This window comes from Chaetomium globosum, genomic scaffold, assembly GCF_000143365.1.
Source record: "Chaetomium globosum CBS 148.51 scaffold_1 genomic scaffold, whole genome shotgun sequence".
NCBI classification, from domain to species: Eukaryota; Fungi; Ascomycota; class Sordariomycetes; order Sordariales; family Chaetomiaceae; genus Chaetomium; species Chaetomium globosum.
The window spans coordinates 4723019-4746919 of record NT_165976.1 but is presented as its reverse complement, the minus strand read 5'-3'; the positions used below and the strand labels follow the sequence as shown (position 1 = coordinate 4746919).

At 55.4% G+C, this 23901-nt stretch overlaps 8 protein-coding genes across 8 annotated transcripts in view; 1 reads left to right on the top strand and 7 right to left on the bottom strand.

Annotated features, from left to right (window-relative positions):
* Positions 1–4598, bottom strand: part of CHGG_01536 (uncharacterized protein) — a gene marked incomplete at both ends in the record, with an annotated part of 5164 nt that extends 566 nt beyond the window's left edge. The window contains 11 exons of the mRNA XM_001220756.1: positions 115–284; positions 565–897; positions 1393–1564; positions 2011–2033; positions 2261–2553; positions 2612–2685; positions 2741–2893; positions 2953–2977; positions 3034–3228; positions 3281–3378; positions 3429–4598. Coding sequence (XP_001220757.1) covers positions 115–284; positions 565–897; positions 1393–1564; positions 2011–2033; positions 2261–2553; positions 2612–2685; positions 2741–2893; positions 2953–2977; positions 3034–3228; positions 3281–3378; positions 3429–4598 — 2706 coding nt within the window. The remainder of the gene's footprint in view (positions 1–114; positions 285–564; positions 898–1392; positions 1565–2010; positions 2034–2260; positions 2554–2611; positions 2686–2740; positions 2894–2952; positions 2978–3033; positions 3229–3280; positions 3379–3428) is intronic.
* Positions 4599–5274: 676 nt separating this feature from the next.
* CHGG_01535 (uncharacterized protein) lies at positions 5275–6572 on the bottom strand (the record flags this gene model as incomplete). Its single annotated transcript, XM_001220755.1, has 2 exons — positions 5275–5935; positions 6007–6572. 2 exons carry the CDS (start codon positions 6570–6572, stop codon positions 5275–5277), a joined length of 1227 nt encoding a protein of 408 aa, XP_001220756.1.
* A 2516-nt stretch (positions 6573–9088) lies between these two features.
* CHGG_01534 (uncharacterized protein) lies at positions 9089–10441 on the bottom strand (the record flags this gene model as incomplete). The annotated part of the gene is made up of 6 exons (XM_001220754.1): positions 9089–9141; positions 9202–9340; positions 9398–9855; positions 9932–10012; positions 10074–10186; positions 10266–10441. 6 exons carry the CDS (start codon positions 10439–10441, stop codon positions 9089–9091), a joined length of 1020 nt encoding a protein of 339 aa, XP_001220755.1.
* A 502-nt stretch (positions 10442–10943) lies between these two features.
* Positions 10944–11427, bottom strand: CHGG_01533 (uncharacterized protein; the record flags this gene model as incomplete). The annotated part of the gene is made up of 2 exons (XM_001220753.1): positions 10944–11025; positions 11093–11427. 2 exons carry the CDS (start codon positions 11425–11427, stop codon positions 10944–10946), a joined length of 417 nt encoding a protein of 138 aa, XP_001220754.1.
* A 1075-nt stretch (positions 11428–12502) lies between these two features.
* On the bottom strand, positions 12503–14432 carry CHGG_01532 (uncharacterized protein; the record flags this gene model as incomplete). Its single annotated transcript, XM_001220752.1, has 4 exons — positions 12503–13166; positions 13249–13607; positions 13689–13833; positions 14131–14432. 4 exons carry the CDS (start codon positions 14430–14432, stop codon positions 12503–12505), a joined length of 1470 nt encoding a protein of 489 aa, XP_001220753.1.
* Positions 14433–15743: 1311 nt separating this feature from the next.
* Positions 15744–18473, bottom strand: CHGG_01531 (uncharacterized protein; the record flags this gene model as incomplete). Its single annotated transcript, XM_001220751.1, has 3 exons — positions 15744–17674; positions 17846–18120; positions 18232–18473. 3 exons carry the CDS (start codon positions 18471–18473, stop codon positions 15744–15746), a joined length of 2448 nt encoding a protein of 815 aa, XP_001220752.1.
* Positions 18474–19553: 1080 nt separating this feature from the next.
* Positions 19554–21774, top strand: CHGG_01530 (uncharacterized protein; the record flags this gene model as incomplete). Its single annotated transcript, XM_001220750.1, has 3 exons — positions 19554–20018; positions 20074–21562; positions 21728–21774. 3 exons carry the CDS (start codon positions 19554–19556, stop codon positions 21772–21774), a joined length of 2001 nt encoding a protein of 666 aa, XP_001220751.1.
* A 940-nt stretch (positions 21775–22714) lies between these two features.
* CHGG_01529 (uncharacterized protein) lies at positions 22715–23765 on the bottom strand (the record flags this gene model as incomplete). The annotated part of the gene is made up of 4 exons (XM_001220749.1): positions 22715–22909; positions 22979–23106; positions 23179–23289; positions 23606–23765. The coding sequence occupies 4 exons, from the start codon at positions 23763–23765 to the stop codon at positions 22715–22717; spliced, it is 594 nt and encodes a 197-aa protein (XP_001220750.1).
* Between the last annotated feature and the right edge of the window lie 136 nt (positions 23766–23901).

Below are 23901 nucleotides of genomic sequence, written 5' to 3'. Positions count from 1 at the left end.
TGGGGTGTGGTTGTGGTGGTGGTGTGTTGTGGTCGTTTGGTGGTGCCGGAAGGGCTTGGGGATATGGTGGTGGATGTGGATGGGGTTGTGGGGTGTGGATGTGGGGTGCAGGACGATGGGCTTCGTGCTGGGGAAGAGGAGGCGGTCGCTGCGAGAGGCGGCTTTGAAGATGTGTTCAGGCGCGTCGCGCAGCGCGAGGCTGGTCGCCATGAGGGTGTGCCCGTGGCCGTCGTGGCCGATGAGCGGGGTGGTATAGACGGTGTCTGGCGGGGGCGGGGCGTAGTCTGATGGGTAGAAGTGCGCACGGCAGAGGTGTTCGAGCCTAGGGGGTTGTTAGTTTGGCTTCTTGTGCTTCGTAGGAGAGGGTACGTGCGCGAGGATGAAGTTGATTGCGGCTTGGGTTTGCGCGGGAGTCAGGTCGGGGAGGGAGTTATCAGTTGGGCAGTTCTCCCTGGAGAGAGGGCTGGTGAGTGTGGGTTGAGGGAGGCGGCGGACTGCTGATGTAGAATGTCGGTGCGTTCATAATCTCGTCGAAGCCGAGGGTGATGGTGACCTCATCTGCACCTTGCTGTTGCAAAGCCTTCCCGGCATCACTGAGTTCACATGGTTGGGGCATTTCCTGCAAGAGATGTACCCCTTGGTCCAGAGTCAAGGGTGCCGCCTTCTTGCTCATGGCGTGTAAGATCTGCGCCCTCATGGCCTTGTTTTCGTCCAAGAGAGACTTGGTCTCTTGCTCAGCGGCCTCGATCATCTCACGGATGCGGGCAACATCCATCTCGAGCTGCTTGACATAATTCGCCTTCCGTTGTCGGTGCTGGACCTGAGCCTTCCGGACTTGGGCTCTGCGGGCCTGAGTCTTGTCCAGTGATGCTTCGGTGCTTGCATCATCTTGGGCACCTGTCCCTTGATGTTTCGCTTTAGACTTTGTGCGCATTAGGAAGGAGGTGTGACGGGTGGTGAAACGAAACGGACGATGGGGAAACAAAACGACGAAACGAAACAAGAAACACCCGGAACATGTTCTCCATCTTAAGCACACATGAACCAACATCTCCCGTTGTCGGCCATCAAGGTACCGCAAGATCTCCGGCCCGCCAAGATATCGTCAACTTCCCCTCAATTGTGAGCACCCTGAAGGCTGGCATCAGGTGCCGTTGCCCAATCCAGGATGCCTACACAGTAGGTACCAACCACAAATGCCCCGATGGCGTCTTTTTGTCCGCTTGACAAATCTTGGTCACCGCAACGGGCCGTCGCCAAGCCACTCATCACTGAGCCCACCCACCAAAAGGAGATTGTATCACTTGACTTGGTCCGCGACGAACGCGGCCGAAAAGATTCAAAATAATATTGGGAATTGGGAATTGGAAAAAGAAAGAAAGACAGACTCACCCGATGCACCACTACTTGGGGTACCGCCTGCAGGCTTGCTTTCCACAAACCGAATCTTTTTCCCGCCCAGCGTCTCTTTAGATTTCCTCCAAAATGTTGAGAACGAGGGCCGATTCGACTCGCTGTCATCTGCCATCACTGTATTCTCAGCCATAAGTTCCCCGCCGAATACCTGGACGCCATGCATCAGCATCACATCACACACCACAAATCACCCTAGCTATTCAAGGGCCCATACCTGGTCAAAATAATGAGAAGTTGACTAAAAACTCAAATAAAGATGCGGATACCCAGTTTCGGATTCCGTAATGATGAAAAATGACAACGTTGGTGTCCCTGACCAAGACTAATAAATGTGCAGTTGACAAGAAAATGCCCAGAAGGAGTCGGCCATGTGTCAGCACCCTTCGTCACCACCTGTCTTGCCTATCAACAAAGATTAGCCCCTGTCCCGTGGCCTGTGCCGCGCCTCCAAAACTCAAATAAACCCTGTTGTTAGTGGGCCGCCTTCCAAATACTGGACACTCAGATAGGTACCTATTCTCAAATGGTCTCATTCTTCTCATCTCATCTAGTTACTTGTGATTCCATCTCAACATTTTGACTATCTATACTCACCCAAAACGCCCAGAATATGCTTGCTATTTTGGCAAACCCCAAGACCAACACCAATGCCGCAAAATGCCCCCCTCCCGAGTATAGTATCCCTCAACTTGAAAAGCACCTCTCCGGACGGCCGTGAATCCCTTTCTCTGGCCCCTCGCCAGGGTATATATATCGCGCCTCGATGATCAAGCATACCCCTCCCCACCCTCATCATCCGTAGCAGTATCCTCCTGAAAACCACCACCCCCTCCTTCAAACTCACTATCCTCCCCCTCCTCATCACTGTCCTCCTCCCCCCCATCCTCATCTTCCTCTCCCTCTCCCTCCCGATCCAACAGCGCCATAGGCCGCCACGCGACATAGCTGCTCTCGAGGTCGAGCCAGCGCCTGGCGACGGGCAGCTGGAAGGGATCGAAGGGGAAGCAGGCCTCGAGATGGGTCCATTTTTCGTCATCAAACTCGAACCCGGAGTCGCGCAGGGCGCCGCCGGTCGCGTAGCTGCCGGTGAAGAACTGCGAGAGGTGGACGGACTTGTTCTTTTCGATTTGGGGGTAGCTAAGGGGTGCGGCTGTGAGTGATGGACGGAGGCGGAAGGGGTGACGGGTGGCCTTACATGTACATCAGCCGGAGGTGGTGGGAGAGGCGGGCAAACTCGTCGACGATTATCGGGGAGCAGCATTTGAGAGGCTGTTGTTGGTGGGTTAGTGGGTGGTGACCGGGTGCAGCCAGGGGGACGGCTTACGTTGAGCTTGCTGCCGATGTTGGCTTGGAGGCGAGATTTGAGCCCCGTCATCCAAGGCAGCTCCTGTCCAACAAAAGAAGCCGGGTCGTCCCAGTCGAGGCTGGAGGGGAGCAGGTCCTGGTCGATCAGGTCGCGCCACCGGAAGCAGAAGATCTAGATTGAAAATTAGAACACGGCGTTGTACAAAAACGCCCCCTTTTGCCGCAACTTACGTAAAGCAACCCCTGGAAATATGCACTGAGGACGGTTAGAATCGCAAACATTGGTACCTTGTCTCGGATGGGATGACTTACTAATACTGGCTATATCGCCTTACATCTGGCCCGCGGCAGCCAGTGTGGACGGCACGGTAGTGATCCATATAATCGAGGAACGTCTTGGTAATCAACTGCACCTGTTCGCTCTGAACCATGGCCCCGCGCGCGGTGAAGCTTGCCAAGTAAGCAACCGCAGCCTGCTTAACGACGGGTGGCCGGTTCGACTCGAATCTGAAGACGGTCAGCGCCGTGTGATTTAGCGAGTTGGGCTAAGGAAGCTTACGCAAGGTTGAACAGCGTCCCGATGAACATCTCCATGAGCTGCTGGGACTTCATGGCGAATTTGAAGAGTAGGTATTGAGTATGCCTTGATTTGAGATGCTGCCCGGTTTGTCAGCCTCCGCATGCGTTCCAACCTCGAGAGTACATACCGGCAGAATGACATTCGAGAAGTCGCTCAACAAGTCTTGGAACGCCTCGGTTGCCTCGGGGCTCTCTGGGTCCTCAAATATCGGGTCGTAAATCGAAAACAGCAGATCGAGAATGGCGTCCATCGTCTCCAGCTTATTCTTGACCGTGAGCACGCGTTTAGCCTGTTCGTTGAGATCGTCGTCGTCGCTGAGGACGGAATCGGCATCGCTATCGTCATCGTCTTCCTCGTTCTTCGCATCAGACGCTCCCAGTTGGCGCAGCACCGCCCTCGTCGTCTCGTCGTCGTCATTCTCCAGATCCAGCGTCATTTCCACATCCAGCTTGACCAGTCTCGAGAGAATCAGCTCCATGATATCCCGTTCCAGCCCTGGCCTCGCAGCCTTAAGACGCAGCAGGTGGTCGATGAACTCCATATGGGTCGCCTTTGTTGCCTCGGTGAACGGAAACTTGGACGCGACCAAGCTAAGAATTATGTGTTGCCCCGCCGGGAACAGCTCGAGGAGGTACTTCAGCCCGACATGTAGCCACTTTTTCTTGGTTTCCGGGTCGACTGGCTCGAAGCCCGGCGCGCTTGACGTATGCCGTGTCTCGGTAAACTTGTCGACGATCATGGTGAGCGCCTGTGTAAAGAGGGATCCTTGCACCGACGAAAGCGCGGCCAACAGCTGAATGTATGCCCGCGCGAAGTTCTCGTCCCGTTCCAGCCAGTTGCACCGCAGCACACTGCGCAGCAGACCCGAGCACGACCGGCCGAGCAGCGGCACGTATCCCGTCAGCGCCACGACGTAGACAATCAAGTCTTGGGGTTTTGTCGTCTCGTCCTCGTCCTCGTCGTCGTTAGGTGTGACATTCTTTGGTAGGAAAATATCCTTTAGGTTGTCGTAGTCCTCGTCGTCTCCGCGGCTGTGCCCCTCCAGCGCTTGGCGCACTTCGCGTTTCGCTTCCTCCAGGCTCTTGCTGTTAATCTCTTTGATCATATTCAAATCTTCGTTGAAGACGACTGTTTTTTTCTGTCGCTTGGTCGGGGGTTCATCCTCGTCTGCCCCATCCGAGTCCTCGGATCGTGATCGCGTGCCCAGCACCGAGGTGGATTTTCGTAGGATCGGTTTTATGGGGGATGATGTGGCGACCGACGCAGAACTGCGCGCAATCGAGGATAGAGTCGTCATTGTGAGGTTTATTTCCTGTAGATGGGTCGTTCATCGAGTGAAGAAGGCGTCGACGCAATCTTCTCGACGACACAACCGACGTCGAGGGGTGTGAGTTGAGGGCCCAAGTGGTGGACTCGGGGAGAAATCGACAGAGGTTAAGGGGTCGTCGATTGGTGGTACGGCAAATCTGTGGGCAACGACTGGTCGGACATAATTGTTTTCTCTTGCAGCCCGATGATAGAGAGGAAATCCAGTTGTTGGTCAACCCGCGGGCTGGTGTCTTCTAAGCTTTCTGCCGTCGTATCCACCCTCTCGAACGAAAATGTCGACTTTGCGGATTAGTTATTTTCGAAGCGACGATTTTCCCCGCGAAAGGCACGTGCGCAGTGGGGACGATGCCTGCTTCAGCAGGCGGTCAAGCGTCACAGCCCGAAACGATCCACAGTAATCAATCCGTACCTACACAATACAGATTACATTTCCCGCCGCCCAGAACGCTTCGCACTTGAATCAAATACCTGAGCATAACACGCGCCAATCGCGCAGCCAGGCCACTTTTCGGCCGACGGGCAGACTCGATACAATCCTTCGGTGTTCAATAAATTTGGGCATAGTTTTATGTTTTCAATTCATCGGATCGGCTTTTTCTTAAATCCCAACATGAATACATCCTAGCCCTGAGTCACTCCCATCATCAATAGATAGGCTTCGCATCATTGGGCTTCTTCTTCAGCAGGTCCTTGACACTAACCACACTGATAGACAGTGGCCTATGCACCGTCCTCGAATACCTGGCCGCACCCAAGATCATGAGATGGTCCGGGTACTTGGCCGGCACGAGCAGGGCCCTGCTGTAAGCGTTCATTTGCGGGGTCTCGTGCGCCTCCCACCGGTCGGGCTGGCCGCCAAAGCTGTTGGTGAAGACATCCGAGTGGTCGTTGTCGCTCACGATGATGGTCCCGTTGGGCCCGCCCGTGGGGCTCCACACCACGTAGGGGCTGGAACCCGGCTGGACGCCGCGGATGACGATCGGGTAGCCGCGGTCGTTGTCGAACTCGAAGGGGGACGCCGCAAGGCGGTAGTAGACCGGGTAGGCGTCGCCGTTCCAGCTCTCGCCGCCGCTCGCGTTGAGAGAGGGGGTACCGGGGTACTCGTACACGAGGATCCACTTCTTCATGGGGGGGATGTAGGCCATGACGGTCATCCCCGGGCGGTCGGTGTAGGTCTTGTAGGCGACGTCGTTGACGACGGGGCCCCAGTTCACGAGGTCAGTTGATTTTTGGTGGGCGAGCTTCTGTGCGTGGAGAGGATCCCGCTGGTCCGAGTAGAAGACGCCGACGGTGCCTTCGTAAGGGCTGACATGTTTTGTAAGTACCTAACTTAACACGCTCATGACGTCCATATTTGGACTTTGGAACACACTTACAGGATATAGGGTTCCCAGATGCATGGGTTCCCATTTTCGGTGTTGGGGCCGCTTCCCCGGGCCACATTGCTCACAAACTCCCACGTGTGTCCCTTGTCCGTGCTCGCGTACAAATCGATGTTTGTGCTGTTCCCACGGGCCCAGCTGTTTCCGCTCGCCAACACGGTGCCGGCAGGGAACTTGCCGACGGCCCATGGGAGCTCGGCCAGCGCGGGCTGTGCGTTCATGCCCAGCCCATTGACCTGGTCCGTCATGTTGGAAATCCATTTCCAAGACGCCCCGCCATCACTGGAGCTGAAGATGGGGAAGACGTTCGGCGAGCTGTCCAGCCCGGCCGTGGCGAGGACGGTACCGTCCGAGAGCTCAGTGATGCGGGGGTAGAAGATGGTATGGTTGGCATCGGGCCACCAGATGACATTTTCCCCAAATGTGCCGAACGGACGGGGCTTGGGCCCCGGCGGCTTCGGCGGTGGCTTTGGCGGTTCTTTTGGCGGTTCCTTTTGGGCATCGGCAAGACTGGCAATAAATGCCACCGCTGTCAGACCCAGCCCCAGAGTGAATTTCATCGTGCTGGTTTGTGAGGTGCGCTGGAGACGGGAGGTTCTCGTTCCCTGACGTTCACATCCATTGCAAAGGAATATTGGGGTTTAAGAACTGTTGTATAAGATCACTTGTCAAACTAGTCAATTGAAGATACGGAGTTTCGGGATACCCCCATCCTGGCTGATTTGTGTGTGTTAATACCCGGGTACCCGGGTACAGGCGCGCCAATGACCGGGTTTCTGGACCGTTGACAAGACTCGCAAACAAATCCGTACATGGACACTAGTGTAGAACCATGCAATCCTTTGATCACGCGTAACAACACACAGACTCAACATATGGTCTTCGCCCCGGGTAAAGGCGTCCGGAAATACGCCCCGTGTGTCCGTATCCTTGGAAGTTGGCTGGCGTCGGGTCGATTTCATGTGCTTGACAGCGGTCCGGCAATAGTACTGAGCCACTGCTTACCAAAGGCTATACAACTGGCGGTGAATCCCAAGCATTCTTAGCTACAATATTGCTGCTAATTAGGCCTAGTGGCATGATTCTTGGAGTTGGTTTTCCGAGCGTCTCGAAAGTCCCCTCCTCGGGGGCCTGGTCTTATCCTCGAGTCCTGTTCTCTTCTGCGGCTTAATTCCTCGGGAAGACAGCGCTACCGGGTTGATTCATTTCCGCAATCCTCGACGATAAAAAGTGTTTTTGGAGAGCGGAAACTCGGATCTTGCCCGCCCACTCAAGTACATACATGCTCCTCCTACCACGTTCCATTCACAACTTGATCACCCCTCACCATCTAGACCACTGCAGAGTAATGAGGGTTTGTTAATAGACAATGGGGTGGTGTTACACGCCGGAGGCAACTAAACCTCCGTTTTGGCTGTGGATTCGAGTTATTATGGGCAGGCATGCTACCTATCAAGTATTTGGTCAGAGGCTGCCCCTTATACCAAATATCTAAGACAGGAAAAGGCAAGAAAAGAAAAGAAAAGGCTCGGGAAAAACACGGGATACTTACAAAACTCCAACCCTTAAGTCCGTAGCTCCCGCCATCCCCCGCCTTACGGGGCTACGTACATATAGGAGGCAGTTCCGGAAGGACGAGGTCGAGGACCAAGACACGGCAAACTACCTAGGGCGTGCCACAATACAAGCAACCTTAATATGAGGGCATATTTGATTTGCTTTACCCAGACTTGCCCAGCGCTTGGCTTCTATGTTTAAATCTGAATGCCTTGGATGAAATCAAATCCTACCTCACCTTAACCCCAACCCAAACCCCACTGCACCCATCTTCCCAACTTGTAGCCGTTCAACCCATTAACCATTATCAAACGTGCCTGGATCAAAATGCCAGGGCTCATTAAAACGCACAGTTTGGCTTACCCAACGCGCAAAGCATGGATCTATCCAATCAATTAAGAATTGAAACCCTCAACCCAGATACCTACCTACATGTACCTTATTCTCTAGGCATTCACAATTCCAAGGAATCTATCGCCGGTAGGCATATACCCACGTTACCTACATGTAGCTATAAATCACAGCAACTTCAACCCCCAAAACTCCGACCCATCACGCTCAAGTTTCCTACTTCTCCCATCCATAAGCCCCCACTGGTCCGACCTCCCCCGACGCACGACTCGCACCCTCCGCCCTCACCGAGCTCAACCTACGCGGCAGCGAATCCGCCGTCGCCGCCACCGCCGCCACATCCTCATAAAACTCGAGCAGACGAATGGCCGGGTTACGAGCAAGGTTCTCGCTAGGTCCGCGTCAGCAGCATCGTCCTCTTCTGAGTCCGAGGTGGACGGCCAGGGCGGCGTGTCCGAGCCCAGTCACCCCTTCGACTTCTTCCAGAACTGTCTCGGAGGGTTTTTTGTCAAGCTCGTGTTTTGAGGCCCGGGGCGACGCTGCGACTTCACGCCTCGATGTTGCCGCAAACACGAGAGCCCCAAGCTGATTCACTGTTGGGTTAGCGTAGATGGACCTCGGAAATCGGCTGTGATGTTTGATACGACGGCTGCTCAACGGGACTGCCGGGTGCTACCTACGTAACCCGCCGAAGATTCTGGAAGATGGATACGTCGAGAAGTTCTTGAAACGTTGGTCGATGAGCTGGGGGGTTGCGAACTAAACTGGAAGAATAGGTATATTGTCAGTACAAACGAATATGGTTACAGAGATAAGTCGTTCCGAAAGTTAGAGTGGAAGATTCGAGAGCTTAGCATGAGTATGATTACGATAATTCAAGATACAAAAATACAAAAGACAATTAGGTAGTTAATGCTGTGATTTAGAAACACATGTCAATGTCCCATTTGATCTTAACCCCTTTTTTTCTCTTTGGCTTCATTCTTTGAATTTGCTTAGATACCACACACAATTCACTAACAGTAAGTACCTAATAAGGATAGGAAACATGAATCAACATCGTAACGCCATGACTGTGACAACTCTCGATGGAACCTGTGCCATTCTTTGTGTAGTAATCAACCCCAATGCTGAGCCCTCAATGATAGATTCTCCCCCAAGTCAACCCCTACTCCATCACGATAACGGTCCTGAAGCGAACGCTTCCATCCATCATGGCGTCTGGTAGTAGAGCATTATCATTAGCCCCTGAACCCACCCACAAGCTGGACACCAACTTACTGAAGGCTTCGTTTGCTTTCGCGAGCGGGAAGGTCTGCACTATGCAATCCACCTTCTGCAGGTCCATGAACTGGATGGCATCCTCCGAATCAGTGGCGTGACCACAAGGCCAGGATTGCACAGAAAGAGCGTATTTCAACTATCTTCACGTTAGCGGTTTCACCCAGAAGCCCCCCTCCCTCTCCCAGCAACTTACCATAACCCCCGTGTTGACGGGCACATCCCCAGGAACCGAGAGAATCAACAACTTCCCCATAGGCCCCAAACCCTTCAAAAGCGTCCCCATAACCTCCGCCGTAGGCGCGGTCGTCATCGCCAGCCGGGCACCGCCCAGCCTCCGCAGCGCCTCCCCAACATCCCCCTTACTAGAATCAATATACTCATGCGCGCCAAGCTGGCGCGCAAAAGCCTCCTTGTCGGCGCCGCGGCTGATGGCCACCACGCGGTAGCCCATGCGCTGGGCGGCTTGGATGGCCAGGTGGCCGAGCCCGCCGAGCCCCTGCACGGCGACCGTCTCGCCGGGCTGCACGTCCATGTGCCGCAGCGAGTTGAAGACGGTCATGCCGGCGCAGAGGATCGGCGCGTACTTGGCGGCGGAGACGTGTTCGGGGACGCGTACGGTGGCTTCAGAGCGGAGGAGGACGTACTCGGCGTCTGGGGCGGGTGGTTAATTGGTTGTCTACCTAGGGAGGGGGGGTCGACGGGAAAGGTACGGTCAGGGAGGACGTACATCCGCCGGCCTTGGTCTCGCCGTTGACGACTTGGTTGTCGCACATCTGGTACAGGCCCTTCTTGCACGCAAAGCAGGTCCCTGGGCATGATTAGCAAGAGAACGCCCAGGAGCTTGTCAAGGTTTGAAGGTACGGCCTTACCGTCGTGCCCACCGTGCCATCCCGCTCCCACGCGCTCGCCAACCTTCCAGGCCGTCACACCGTCACCAACAGCAGCAACGCGGCCAATTATCTCATGGCCCGGGACGATGGGGCTGTTTTGGCGGAAAAGCAACCAACCAATCAGTACGTCGTTACCTTCACAAGCTGAGAGGAAAAAGAAGCTGGGCTTACAATCCGCCGCCCATGATGTTCTGCTGGGCAAACATATCAGAGAAGCAGACACCGCAGGCCTCTACCTTGACGAGCACCTCGCCGGGGCCGGGCAGTCGCAACTCAGCATCCTCGATTGTGAGGGCGGCGCCCTGCGAGTGGAAGGCGGCTTGCTTGAAGGTTTTGGGGAGCGTCATGGCGGAGTTGGGGGTTAGGGGGGGATTAAGTGAGGTGAAACTTTGTGTATGGGTGTGTGGGACGATGAGAACAAGAAGAGCAGACTCCTGGTTAATATAGGAGTACGAAGGGGGTATAACTTGAAAGACCAAGGTGTGTTCCAGGGTTTGGTTGGAGACGGTCAGACGGAGAGCCAGAACTTGAACAATGCCAACTAATTAAAGTAATTTTATTTTCAGCTTTCGGTCAAGTGATAGCTATGGTCTTTCCACCGAAGCCCCCGCGTTTGGCCTTCCTTGAAGGGCTAAGGTGTGATTATCACAGAGTTCCCTTCCTTACCCAAGATCAAAGGGGAATCCGGAGTACGAAATGTGGGTCCTGTCGCACTGAGGACGGACTTGGCAGCCAAGCTTTCCGGCGATACTTGGGAACTGCGCCCTCTCAGCACGGCGGACACGTGACGAAACTTGTGCACCATGCCACGGTCAAGACCACAGTGTTGGTCTGAGTCTCCCCTTTCACCTACATTCTGATTCGCCTGGCACCCCATGGGAAGAGAGACGTGTACGATCGAATGTTGGCGTAATGCACTGTTCCATACTCCCTAGAACCTCCAAGTTAGCGTGATAGCTCGGCATACGTGCAGTCGCGTATCAGACATGGCAACCCACAATGAACCCTGGACGCGTTTGACTCTGAGCGTCACGAGCTCCACGGTCCTCGGATCTGGCTTCGGTTCTACGTGCTTGTTAACATCGAGAATTATCCACGCTTTGCCTTCGTTCCTAGTGTTGACGGGGGTGTGCGCGTAGTCGCGCTCGCGATCAAAGTCGCGATGAAAGTTGCGGTTCAAGAAGTCGTTGGCGAGAATCACGCATCGATCCGGCAGCGCGCCCGGAACATCTTCCACGCGCACCCGGAAACAAATACGCATGGGGGTCAATACATCTGCTGCCTTTAATCCCTTGAGTGGGCCTGTGCGGATTGTTTGAGTGCTTGGTGCCATTTTGACGCAAGTGATGAGGAAGCGAGGCAGGCGACAGCAAGCAAGGCACCAAACTTATTGCCATGCTTGTCACATGACCCGAGTTTTTGATTTTCCGCCTCAGTTCAGGCCCCTTCACGCATTCTGCGCCAAGCCAAATCCCCATCTCCTTATCCTTGTTACATTTATGATCATTGATCAACATCAAGCCATCAACTGCAGAACCGTGCGGTGGACTTCAGCATCATCCCGGTGCAGGTGCCGACGAAATCTTCGACTCGAGGAACGAAAAGAAAACAATTTGGGAACCCAAAGTCTACGTACTTTTTATTTGTTGCAACTTGTATTATTCGATTCCTTTTAACTACTCGCTTTTCTTAACTTTCTTTTCTATTTTTACTCCCCTTTCGAGTTCGGTTTCTCTTAGCTAGGGGCTTCTGAGACGATGCCGGAAAGTATAATGTAGGTAACTAATGTCTGTCTGTACTGGGGCATCACCAGCATCGACAATGTAGATAGAAGATGGATCTAGATGATGTAAAAGACCAACTAGGGAGCGATTCTTACTAGCTCAGTTAAGCAAATTTAGATCGAGAAGCAAGCAAGTAGTGTTGTACGTAATCAGAAGACAAAAGATACGTTAATTAGGCTAACATTCCAATAAAGATCTACACCGTACCGAAAAGAAAATGGCAGAAGCTCACCGGCCAGCCCCCCATCCGGGGAGGTGACAAGCTACGAAACCCCGTTGGGGATTTCTCCGGGACAGATCTAGTTAAGAGAGCAATGCCATCGGGCGGTAGTCCTCGTTGGAAAATGGCGGGAAAGAAGTTGTATATATAGTGCGAATGGACAGTGATGGCATACGCCAATGATACCTAGGTAGCATGACAGGACTACAGCATGAGGCGCTCAACTGTCTCTTATGGACGCTATTAGTTAATACATACCCACCCTCTCTATCTTATTTGCTCAGCCCTAACTAACCATGGCAATCTCGGGCACTTGGCGAAGCTCTAAGCATAGGTAGGTATTCTACAATTGAAACCATTCCCATCTTCACCTTCATCTCCATTCCCTCCCCATGCCACAGCAATTAGGCCCTCTTCAAACCCTCGCGGCTCCCACCCGAGCTCTCCCCCACCACCACCCCATCCTCATCACTCTTCCGCACAATCCACCTCGACCGCGTCAAGAAAAGCGAGCACAGCGTATACACCGCACCAGCCGCCACAACCAACAACCAACACTGCGAGATGGCATGCACGATAATATCAATACACTGCGCCCTCACCTCAGGCCCAACCCGCTGCAGCACATCACTCCTCGCCCCCGCCACCGCCGTCTGAATCTCCTTCTCGCCAAACCCCAACGGCCCCAACACGGCTCTCATCCCCCCGACCGCCTGCGTCTGAAACACCGCGCTCGCAATTGCCAACCCAATCAGCTGGCTCGCCGCCTGACTAACATTCAGAAACTGAATCAACTCGGCCGCGCGCGCGGGCCGCACGAGCTGGTTGCCCACCGCATACCCCGCCTGCGAGGTGGCCATGCCGAGCCCCAGCAGGGCGCCAAAGCCGTGGATGTGGGCGAGGGGGGTGTGGGCGCGCACGGCGTACATGCAGGCGGCGCCGGCGGTGAGGCAGAGGCCCGAGAGGAGGAACCACGCCGCGTGGTAGCCGGTGCGGCCCATGACGGCGCCGCAGGCGAGGATGGTGGCCACGTACAGGCAGATGAAGGGGAGGAGGGCGCACGGCTGCCTGCATGCCCGAGTCGCCGTACACGAAGAGGAAGAAGAGCGGGATGTAGTAGATGGAGACGAAGAGCGCCGCGCCGCCGCACGACATGATGATGTAGAGGAGGATGAGCTGGGGGTCGCGGAGGAACTCGCCCGGGAAGAGGCGGTCGAGCGGGGTGGTGAGGATGGAGTATTTTTGTGTGATGCCGAAGGCGAGGGTGCAGGTGACCCAGACGACGATCAGCGCGATGGTGCGTCCGTCGCTGTACGCCCAGAGCACGCCGCCGAAGGAGAAGGCGACGGTGAAGGCTGAGCAGAGCCCCGCGGTGAGGAGCGTGCCGAGCCAGTCCATGCTTTTCAGGTTGCTGGTGAAGGAGGGGCTGGGCCGCCGCGGGAGGGAGGGTATGAGGAAGATGTAGACCGGGGCGGCGGCCGCGAAGATGCAGAGATTGAGGTAGAAGGCCTGGGGGATGGTCAGTTCGTTTAGGTACCCAACAGGTAATCGCCCTCCAGAAAAAGGGGGTGATATCGGAACTCAACTCACCCAACGCCAAGTCGCAGCACTGTCCGCAAGGGCGCCGCCCACAACAGGGCCCAAGACACACCCGCTGCCATACACAAAGCCGGTCAACCCAACATAAAACGGCTGTTCCTTGGGCGAGGTGAGAAGGGTCGAGAGATTCAGCGTCCTAGACACCACCTCCACCGTCAGAAAACCAAACCAAACCCAACCCAATTTAACCCCAGATCAAGACAGAGACAAAGAACAAACCGCAACTCACCCCAAATACATCCCCGCCCCGGCCACCCCCGCCCAAACCCTCCTCAGTTCCATGCCGGCGATCCACCCCTGTCGCAAACACCACGGCTATGGCGAGGGGAATTTGAACGGAAAAAGCCAGAAAAAGCCAGGGTACACAAAATTATTCAAAAGCCCTTCCCCCAGCGGCAGGCTCGGCCACCGTCGAGCCCAGCGTGAACCCCACGCCCCAGCCACCCGAGCTGGGTCACGTTGTCGAAGGTTTCCGAGACCGCGCCCCTGGAGGTCGGCTACGATGGTCGTGTCGAGCCCGTAGAGCAGGTTGGCGGAGAAGATGGCGACGCAGACGAGGAACCAGCGTGCGCCGTGTAGCGTGCGCGGGGTGGTGCCGGTTATGATTGTGACGGTGGCGGGGGTGGTGGTGGTGGAGGGGGGCGGGGGTGCGTCGGTGTCTGAGCTGGTGTCGTGGTTGATAATGGGTTCGGGTGGGAGGGCGTGAGGCGGGTTGTTTGTGTCCTTTTCGTCCATCGTGGGTTGGTTCTTCTCCGGGTCGTGGTCTTGCTTTTCTGGTGGATAGGTTGGGTGTTTCCATGATGGTTTGGGTTTGGGAGGACGTGGTCGAAGGTTGGGGTGTGGCTGCTGTCATGGTTGTTGATGGTTGCAGCTCTTGTGGTAGGGAAGCTTGAAGACCGTTGTGAGTGATGGTAGTTGAGGGACACGGCAAACGGATATAGGTAAGTCATGAAGATGCTTATATTTCCGGGGGGAAGTTAAGACTTATTAAATGGGTGAACCTTGACGGACACTCTGTCTGGTAAGTCGGACACCCTGTTATCTCGCGAACTCGACAGAGGTTCATAGCACGGATATTACCAACATTCTCACAACACCTTATGATGATGATGAATTCTACTGAACTAGCCGTGCAGCACGGAAAATACTAGTATTCTAACTGCTACATGAGCTTAGCAAGACAGAGAAAAAAAACACGTTAACAGCCTTCAAAGATTTCCCGCTCAACTCCAGGTTAGTTTACTCGACGTTGGCGGCACTTACACGCACAGTTATTGTGGAGCAGGCCCAATAAACTCCGGCTACTCCGCCGAGGAGAACCAAACAAACTTCTGTTTTGGGCTGCTGGAACTCAAAAATGCAGGGGTGCAGAAATAAGCACCGGAGTCTGCGGAATCCCAAAACGGTGTTCCCGGAGTTCCCAAATTGACTGGAACTACACATGGATCGAAGGAAGACCACACCGGTGATACGGCATGTGCAACTGCCATCGAGGCACAATTACGGCGCAACTTGCGAGTACGCACAGAATATTGCTGACCAAGCACTCTCATTTCTTTTTCCCATCCAAAAGTCAGAAAACTAAAATCTCTTCTTCGCGACGTTGAGGGGGAGGGAGGGTGGAACGGCCGCCTCCCGCCACACTCCCACGCAGCTCGTTGGGGATGATTGTTGACAGGAATGGCAAAAGAAACAGGTTCTCGGCCGGGATACACAGCAAGAGCCTCGGCCGGAAACTCTTGGTTTTTGCGCTGTGAATATTATATGTCTAGAAACAAGCCCCTCCCAGGGAGTGACTGTGTTATCGAGTCATCTAGTCACTGAGGCTCCGCCTCCGGTCCTCCATTTTGTGGTAGTAGATATACAAGATCACCGCCACCGTAGCCTGCATCGCCAAGTGCTTGCCAATCCATATTCTTAGCCCTAGTCAATTCCCGGCGGTGGCTTGATTAAGGTGTAGTGCATTGTGAGCATCGAAGAGTACCACCACGGCCCGCCGAGTAACTCATTTGCCCCATGCTATACTGCACCGTACCGAGAGAATAGCTAGTAAAACCCCGGCGGCCAGCCCTCCCAGCCCATCTGAGCGCCACCAGGGAACGGTCCTCCCATTGATGGGAAGGAATCAGCCGAGTACACCATGTCTATCGTCCCAGCCAGCATATCCCGCACCGCCGCCGCCATCTCCTCATCACTTATGTCGGGCATGAAGGCGGGTGGCTGAGAGTAGTCGGGCCCCGCCGAGGGCGTCGAATTCATCCCGTAAGCAGCCGGGACAAATACCGCGGTTTGGGCCTCGGTGCCCATCGCCGATAACTGTCCCAGTGCCGCCCCCTGGCTGGGGCCTGCTGCCTGGAACTGCGCAAACGGCTGCAGTTCACCCGGCGTACCCACACTGCGCAGCAGATCGATCTTGGAAAGCAAATCGCGGGTGGCATTCGCGGCGCTACTGCCGACGGCAAAATGCTTTCCAAATGCCTCAAACACCCCGACCGCTGTGGCCAACGCGGTCCTAACTTGGGGTGCGACTGGACTCTCGGGGAAGGCCAAGAGAAAGCCAACCATGGTGATGGCAGCGTTCCACTGCTGCTGGAAAGCTTCGAGCCATCCAGCGAGCAGGTCCTTCTCAACCACGATTTGGTGTATGACTGTTGTGATGGCAATTCCGTGGCGAGCAGCCGTTAAGGCGTGGCCTGTCGCGAGCGGCCCAGGTCCTGGTGGCGGCGTTGCAGGCGGACTACGGCTGGCAGAAGACTGGGGCGCCAAGGGCGGGGTGGGATAGGCGACGAACGGCCGGTGAAGATTAATCATGAAGGTATGGTAGAGGAGCTCGAGGAGCAACCGCTGGCGCTGCAACCACACGGGCGCAAAAATCTCGATGTCCAGGCGGCTCGAGTCGGCCGATAAGGGGACGCCTTCCTCCACACGCTGCGTCTTCAGCGCCGCCGGGAGATCCCGCAACCAACTCCTCAGCGCCCCGGGCCGGTCCAATAAGCCCTCCAAGACCTCCGCCGCCGTCTCAAGCGCGGCGGGGTCGTCATATAGAGTCCTCGGGCTCTTGATGGAACCGAGGATTTCGGCACACCGGTCAAAGAAGGCAGCATATACAGTCCGAGTAGCCAGCACCAACTTTACGGTCTGAAGCGTGTACGTCAGCCAAGTAACCGTGCTGCCGTCGACAGTTATGGAAGCTGTGTGGGAGCCGCTCCGCAGCGCCAGCTCATGGTCGTCAGCTGGCAGGCTGCAGGGTGTTGGGGCTTCGGCGGTGCTCCAGGGGCGGCCGAGTTTCATGCATGTTTTCGATTCGTTGACAAACAATGTCCACCAGAGCCGTTTCCGAAGCTCTCTCTCTGACCATGGCATGGTTTCCGGTGGCTCGAGATGAAGCCCCAGTGTGTAGCCGACGCGTACGGCCATGGCTAAAAGGTGGTGTGCCGTGTTCTGGAAACTCGCACAGCAGACGTAGACAACGCAGAAGAGGAGGGTCTGCAGTGTTGACAAAGTCGGACGCTCCACCTCGGACTCCAGGATGGCCCGACAGCGCTGGTAGTGCCACCAGCCGGCGAGCGTGCCGTCATCCGGGCCAATGTCATTGCTCTCGCCGCCTCTAGCCATCGCAGGTGCACGCTGAGGAATAAATGCCACGCCATACTGCATGCAAAGGGCCACCAAAATGTCGACCAGCGCGCTGGGCTTCCGGAAGTTTCCTGGCGGCGGGTCCAGGCAGAGTGACCTGTAATGCTCGCGAAACGTCGCCTCGTCGACGATCTGCAGCGCACAATGGTGCGATTGCCAGAACAGATTCAAGAAGTACTCCTCCTGTGCCGCGTTGAGGTGTTCACCGGGAGTCCCGCTGGAGCTCTGTCCCTGACCCTGCGCACCATCTTTGCTCCCCGTAGAGGCAGTTGCCTCTCGGTCCGGCATGGAGGTGGGGCTAGGAAGGGATTTACTGGCCGAGTTGAACCATAAAGTCCGGCCTGTGCTCGGTTGTTGTAGCGCCTGGGTCATGTACGCTTCCATACGCCCGATGAAATAAAACAGCGACGACGGCCCGTACCACTAGCAGATTCCTACTGTCAGCACGAAATTCAGACGAGGCTACCTCATGTCGGGACCGCAGACCTGTTTTGGCGACCCCTGCGTCGTACTTGCGTATACGCCCTCCCACTGCCTCTTCGGTAATTTATCACCGGTGGGTTGGCGAGCATCATGATCAAGCCTTTCTGCCCTTGAGCTGCTAGATGGGCGAGGGGCTACCGATGGCGGCGTCGTCGTTGCCGTCTCTGATGATCCGGCTGAAACGGATGCCGCGGATAAAGCCGAGTTCCCGCCACTACTGTGGCCGCTTGTACTCCCGGCGGCATTGTATCCAGCCAATTCAGTCTCAAGTTCGCGCACCCGCGAAGTCAACCGTTGTATCTCTCTGTGGGAAAGTAGGAAAGCGTGTTAGTTCAGAGCAGGGGTTTCCGTTTCTGAAAATGTGGCAGGCGAAATAGAGGTAGCCTGGAAAGGCTCTCATCTCAACCCGACCTACCTGAAGGCGTGTGGAAGCGTGCGCACCTCGCCGCTGCGCGTGTTCTTACAGGGCCCTCCTCTGAGGACACAATTCTGACATGGCCGCGAACTGTCGCACTTAGTGCGGTGCACTCGACACCAGTCGCAAGCCTGGGCCACCTGCGCCCTCTTCGTCTTTGGCCGGCTCGGGGCTTGTTGTTGTTGATGAGCTTGGGGGTCGACCGACTCGGGTTGTGGGGTTGACCCAAAGGTGAGGAACATGGCTAGCTCCGCTTTCTCCGAAACCTAGAATGATGAAAAGGCGCGAGGGAACGGAGAGCTTGGCGGAGCCTGCCAACGGTAATAAGATGGGGGGCACGGGGGGTTCTGGTCTGAGAGGCAAAGTATGGATGGACATTTGTCAACGTTGAGAAGCTTAGTAATAAAAGTTGGGTCTGATTCGGATGAAAGCCTATGCCGTCTTATTATGGGATGATTGTACAAGAAAATGCCGGGCTCTGGACAAAGAGACGGTGATGACCTTTTTCTGAGACCTGGCAGTTCTGGCAACCTGGAATGGTAAGAAGAGAAACAGCGCCTGGGCCCCGCTACGACAGAGCCGCAGCGCATCAGGGAACCTCTGGAAGGTGCGTGTGGGGGGCAGCAAACAATCACCCCCACCCAAATCCCAACCATGCTTGGACCAAGAGCCCCCCACACCTTGTGCGTGCACCAACCCATCGCAACGGCCGGGTATTAATGGTGGAGGGTGTTTTCTATGCCTCCCTCACACATCCATGTACACGTTTTATAGGGTATTGCTTTCGTCCCTGGAGTTCAAACGGCGCTGCGATTTACTTAACCAGAAGAGACCAGCGGTGTTGAGCTCCTCCGATACAGAACCTAATCATGAATGGATGGAAGTTATCACTGTCGGCACCCTTTTTTATTGTACTTGATCTATTCTTTTTCTACGATTATATCCCAATCCAAACCAGCCACCGGGATCCTCTCAATTGACGACAATGGAATGGCTACATGCCATCCTGGACACAGATCATGCAGTCTAGCGGTGGATAAGGAAAGCAGGAACACGCTGCGGCGGCTGGGCAGCTCAAGCCGGCCACGGGCACACGAAGAGAGGCGCATGCACCGGTGATATGATGGTAATTGGGCATATATAGGTACGAATGGCCGTCATCGAATTCACCATAGCAACCAACTAGAAGTAAATATCTGACACACCGGAGAGATGTGCTGCAAGCTGATGATGGGACCGGGTTCGGTGGTGGCTTCCGCCTCTTCTGAACCACTTCAAATCGCGGGCAATAGCGAGATGAGGCGTAGCTACCTACCTAGATAATGTTTGAAGGTTACGGGGGCGATAGGGAATCCGTGAGGTGTAATAAATTCCCCGGGTTAATCGAAGCCGATGCTAAACTTTTGAGCAGACGCCACGGCAAGATCAAAGACAGGGACAGGAACGAGGCCGCCGCCATGATACCACTACTATTCTTTATCGCTATGACCTACGGTCTCGTTAACTTATCGAGCGCGAAACTCCTCGGGTCTTCATTTGGGGTACCCGGTACCAACGCCACGTACGATTACGTTGTTGTTGGAGGCGGCACCGCCGGGCTCACCATCGCGGCCAGAATAGCAGAATCCGGCGTTGGGACAGTGGCCGTTGTCGAAGCTGGTACCTTCTACGAGATCAGCAACGGCAATTTGAGTCAGGTACCAGCCTTGAGCGGCATGTTCTCCAGCACAGGGGCTCACGACTGGCACCCCATGATTGACTGGGGATATATGACCACTCCACAAACAGTACGCCTATCATCCACGCAGCTCACAGCGCATGTTAACTGACCCAACCCCATAGGGCGCGTACGACCTTCCTATTCACTACACCAGGGGCAAGACCTTCGGGGGGTCATCGGCACGGAACTACATGTGCTACCAGCGCGGAACCAGAGGCTCGTACCAGAAATGGGCAGAAGCCACAGGTGATGACAGCTACACCTTTGACGGTTTGATGCCTTACTTTGAGAAGAGCATTAAATTCACCGGCCCAAACACAGAGCTCCGCTTTGCCAATGGCACCCCAGAATACGACCTATCCGTCCTGGGAAGCGGCGAGGGCCTCTTGTCGGTCACCTTCCCAAACTATGTGCAAGCCTTTGCCACCTGGGCAACCAAAGGACTGCTTGAGCTCGGTTTCAAGATCATTCCCGGATTCCAGAGCGGGGAGCTCATCGGCCAGAGCTACGGCATGTCCACCATCAACGCCACGACCATGGAGCGCGACAGCTCGGAAACCAGCTTTTTGCGTCACTCGCTGGCCTATGACAACTACTTCCTATACCCCTGGACCATGGCTAAGAAGATTATTTTCGACAGCGACAAAATGGCCAGGGGTATTGTGGTGGACACAGCTGGCGCCGAGTATACCCTGACCGCGGACAAAGAGGTGATCCTGTCCGCCGGTGTCTTCGGTTCGCCGCAGTTACTCCTAGTCTCTGGCGTGGGCAATTCCGAGACCCTCCAACCACTCAACATCTCGGTAGTCGCGGACCTACCGGGCGTCGGGCAGAACATGCAAGACCACATCCTCTTCGGACCCTCCTACCGAGTAAACGCCCCAACCATCTCCGCCCTCGGCTATCCCGAATTCGCCGCCCAAGCCGCAGAAGCCTTCAACACGCGCGCCGCGGGCATGTACACCAACCCCGTCACGGACATCCTCGCCTGGGAGAAACTCCCAGAACCTCTCCGTAGCCACTCCCTCTCCAACACCACCCTCACCACCCTCGCCACCTACCCCGCCGACTGGCCTGAACTCGAGTACCTCGTCATCAGCGCCTACCTCGGCTGGCAAAACGACAGCCGCACGAGCGACCCGCACGACAGCTTCAACTACGCCTCCCTGGCCGTCGCCCTCGTCGCGCCCCAATCCCGCGGCAACCTCACCATCACCAGCCCCGACACCGCCCACCCCCCGCTCATCAACCCCAACTTCCTCAGCGCCCCCGCCGACGTCGAGCTCGCCGTGGCGGGGTACAAGCGCGCGCGCGCGTTCTGGACCACCGACGCCATGCGACCGTTTCTCGTGGGGAGGGGAGGGGGGCAGCAGGCCGCCGCTGAGGCGTTCCCCGGGCCGGGGGTGGCGTCCGATGCGGAGATCTTGGATGTGGTTAAGCGGAGCTATAATACCGTGTATCATGCTTCGTGTACGTGTGCTATGGGGAGGGCGGACGATCCCATGGCGGTGGTGGATCCCCGCGGGAGGGTGTATGGCGTAAGGGGGTTGCGGGTCGTGGATGCGAGTATCTTTCCGAGTTTGCCGCCGGGACATCCCATGGCGACTGTGTGTAAGTTTTTCTTTTTTTTATCTTTTTTTTATCTTTCTTTTATCTTTCTCTTTTTTATATAACTATATCTTTCTTTTCTTTTTTTTTTTCTTTCTTTTTATCTTTCTCCCCAATGTGAGGCTGTTGTTGGTTTTGGACTGGTTGGCTGATCTTGTGTTGCGTTAGATGCTCTTGCTGAGAAGATTGCTGATGATGTGGTTGGCGGTTGTTGAAATATGACGGTAGCAAATGGCCAGGGAACTGGGGCCGTAGGCAGTTTGAAGGCACAGCGTGTATATTAGTATTAATAGACTTCCTTTCATACTCGAGCCGCAGCGATATTTACTTACCTTTTTCCAAAGAGGTTCGTTGAAGTATCAGCATAGCGGAGGAACCCATTTTGAATCAAGATTTACTTCCACATATGTATGATACGCTTGTATTCGCTCCCCAAGTTGACTATCCCTCTTTAGGCCGGCCACAGTAGAAGCAACTCCCCTGATTCAGAGGCCACACAGCGCCACCAGACGTACCCCCTCCCCCTTGACCAAGCTTCTCGGACAACCCCGCTGTTGCTTCCCTGTATGTACAACCGACCGAAACGAACCAGATCGGGCCCCCGATACCGTACCACACAACATCAGGTACCGCACTCCTCACATCTCTCCGTTATTTTCTTTTCTTTCCACAAAACCAACAGAATTACGTCTCAGTCACTCCGAAACACACTCACACCCCGATCTCAAACTCAGCCAAACTAGATTTATCTCACTACCTCAGGGGCCTGAGCCATCAAAGGATACTGTAACACCCAAGAGGATGAATCTACCATATGACAATACGGAAGAAATAAAGAACATATGGACCATGGACCCCCGAAACCGAGACATTCCATTTACCCCATCCATCCGTCCATCCCCAATCCCACACCAGAGAAAAGAAAGGACAAAAGAAGAACCCACACCGAATTCATAAAACCCAACCCTAATGTACTCTCTCCGACTGCCCACATAGCGTTAGCATCGGCAGCCGGCCGTCTTGTACTTTAACTAATATACAAGCGCAAAGAAGCAAAATCCGCCCAGAATACGAAAGACAATAGCAGACAGCACCTTCCCTCCCCCGGAACAAGCGCAAGCTTGGTTTTTTTGCCAGTGACCGGCAGGGGGGCGATCAATAGTCGGCCCCGGCACCGTTGTGGCCAGGCTGCGCGCCGTAGAGGTTGTAGGCCTGCGGGTCTCCGCCTTCCTGCTGGCCGGGGAGGCCGGCGCCGAAACCGCCCGCCGGGTTCGACCCGCCGGCGGCACCGTAGCCTTGGCTGCTGGGCCGGTTCGGTTGGTTTTCACCCCGGTTGGATTGGGACTGCTGCTGATGGGGTTAGCAAGACGTCTTTCGTGGGAGAGTTTGAGGGGTAGATGGTAAAGAGGCTTAGCTTACCTCCCGGTACTTGGAAAGGTAAATCTTTAGGGCCTCGGCATAGTTCTCGAAGCCCAGAGAGCTCATAGCAAACAAGATGTCCTCGCCGTTGACCGTTTTCCTCTTTTCCTGCTGGCACTTTTCCGAAGCTGTGATAGGTCAGATCGGTTCGAGTCAACCATGTATGCTGGTCCCACGGGACCATTACAAGACGAGCTTACCTTCACTGGTGATGAAGGAGATGAACTCGCTAACACACTCCTGCATGCACTCTTTTGCCTCTTTGGCGATCTTGGCGTTCTCGGGGAGCGCCGTCTTCATGATACGCGCGACTGGTGCAAAGTTGCGAATGTTAGCATCGTAGATATCAGCCTTGTCCGCCTTGGAGGACGACGAGGAAGCGCGAGGCGCCTGCGGCGACGACCCAGGTGACGAGCGGCCAGACATGGACGTGGAGCGGCGGCCGTTGGCGCGCGCGCGCGTGTTGTCTGATAGGCAGGGCAGGAAGCGGCGCCAGTCAAGGAGGGTCTCGCCGCCATGCAAGCGGAGCGCAAGCGTCGAAGGGAGAGGGCCGCCACCACGGGCACACGCGAATCATGGCGAGTGGAAGCATCAGGGAAGCATCGAAAAAAGGGAAACCTGACATACCATTGGCTATGGGTAACCACCGGTCTTGTTCTTTAACCTCGAACTCGTAGCCGAGCCCGGTCGAATGTGGGTCTTGAGGGTCGTTCATTTGTGCTTCCTCGTCACCCGACGGTGCACCTTGCTCGACATCCTTTGGATTGGATTGGGGGGAGTCGGACATATTTGGCTACCTGCAGCGGGCTGCTGGCTTCTTTGTAAATTCCTTGGGACTGCCAGCTCGCACAGGCTGGGGATAGAGTGGGGTGATGTGTCGTCGGACTCCGTTGCAGGCTTTGCAGGGCTTGCGGGCCTGGTCA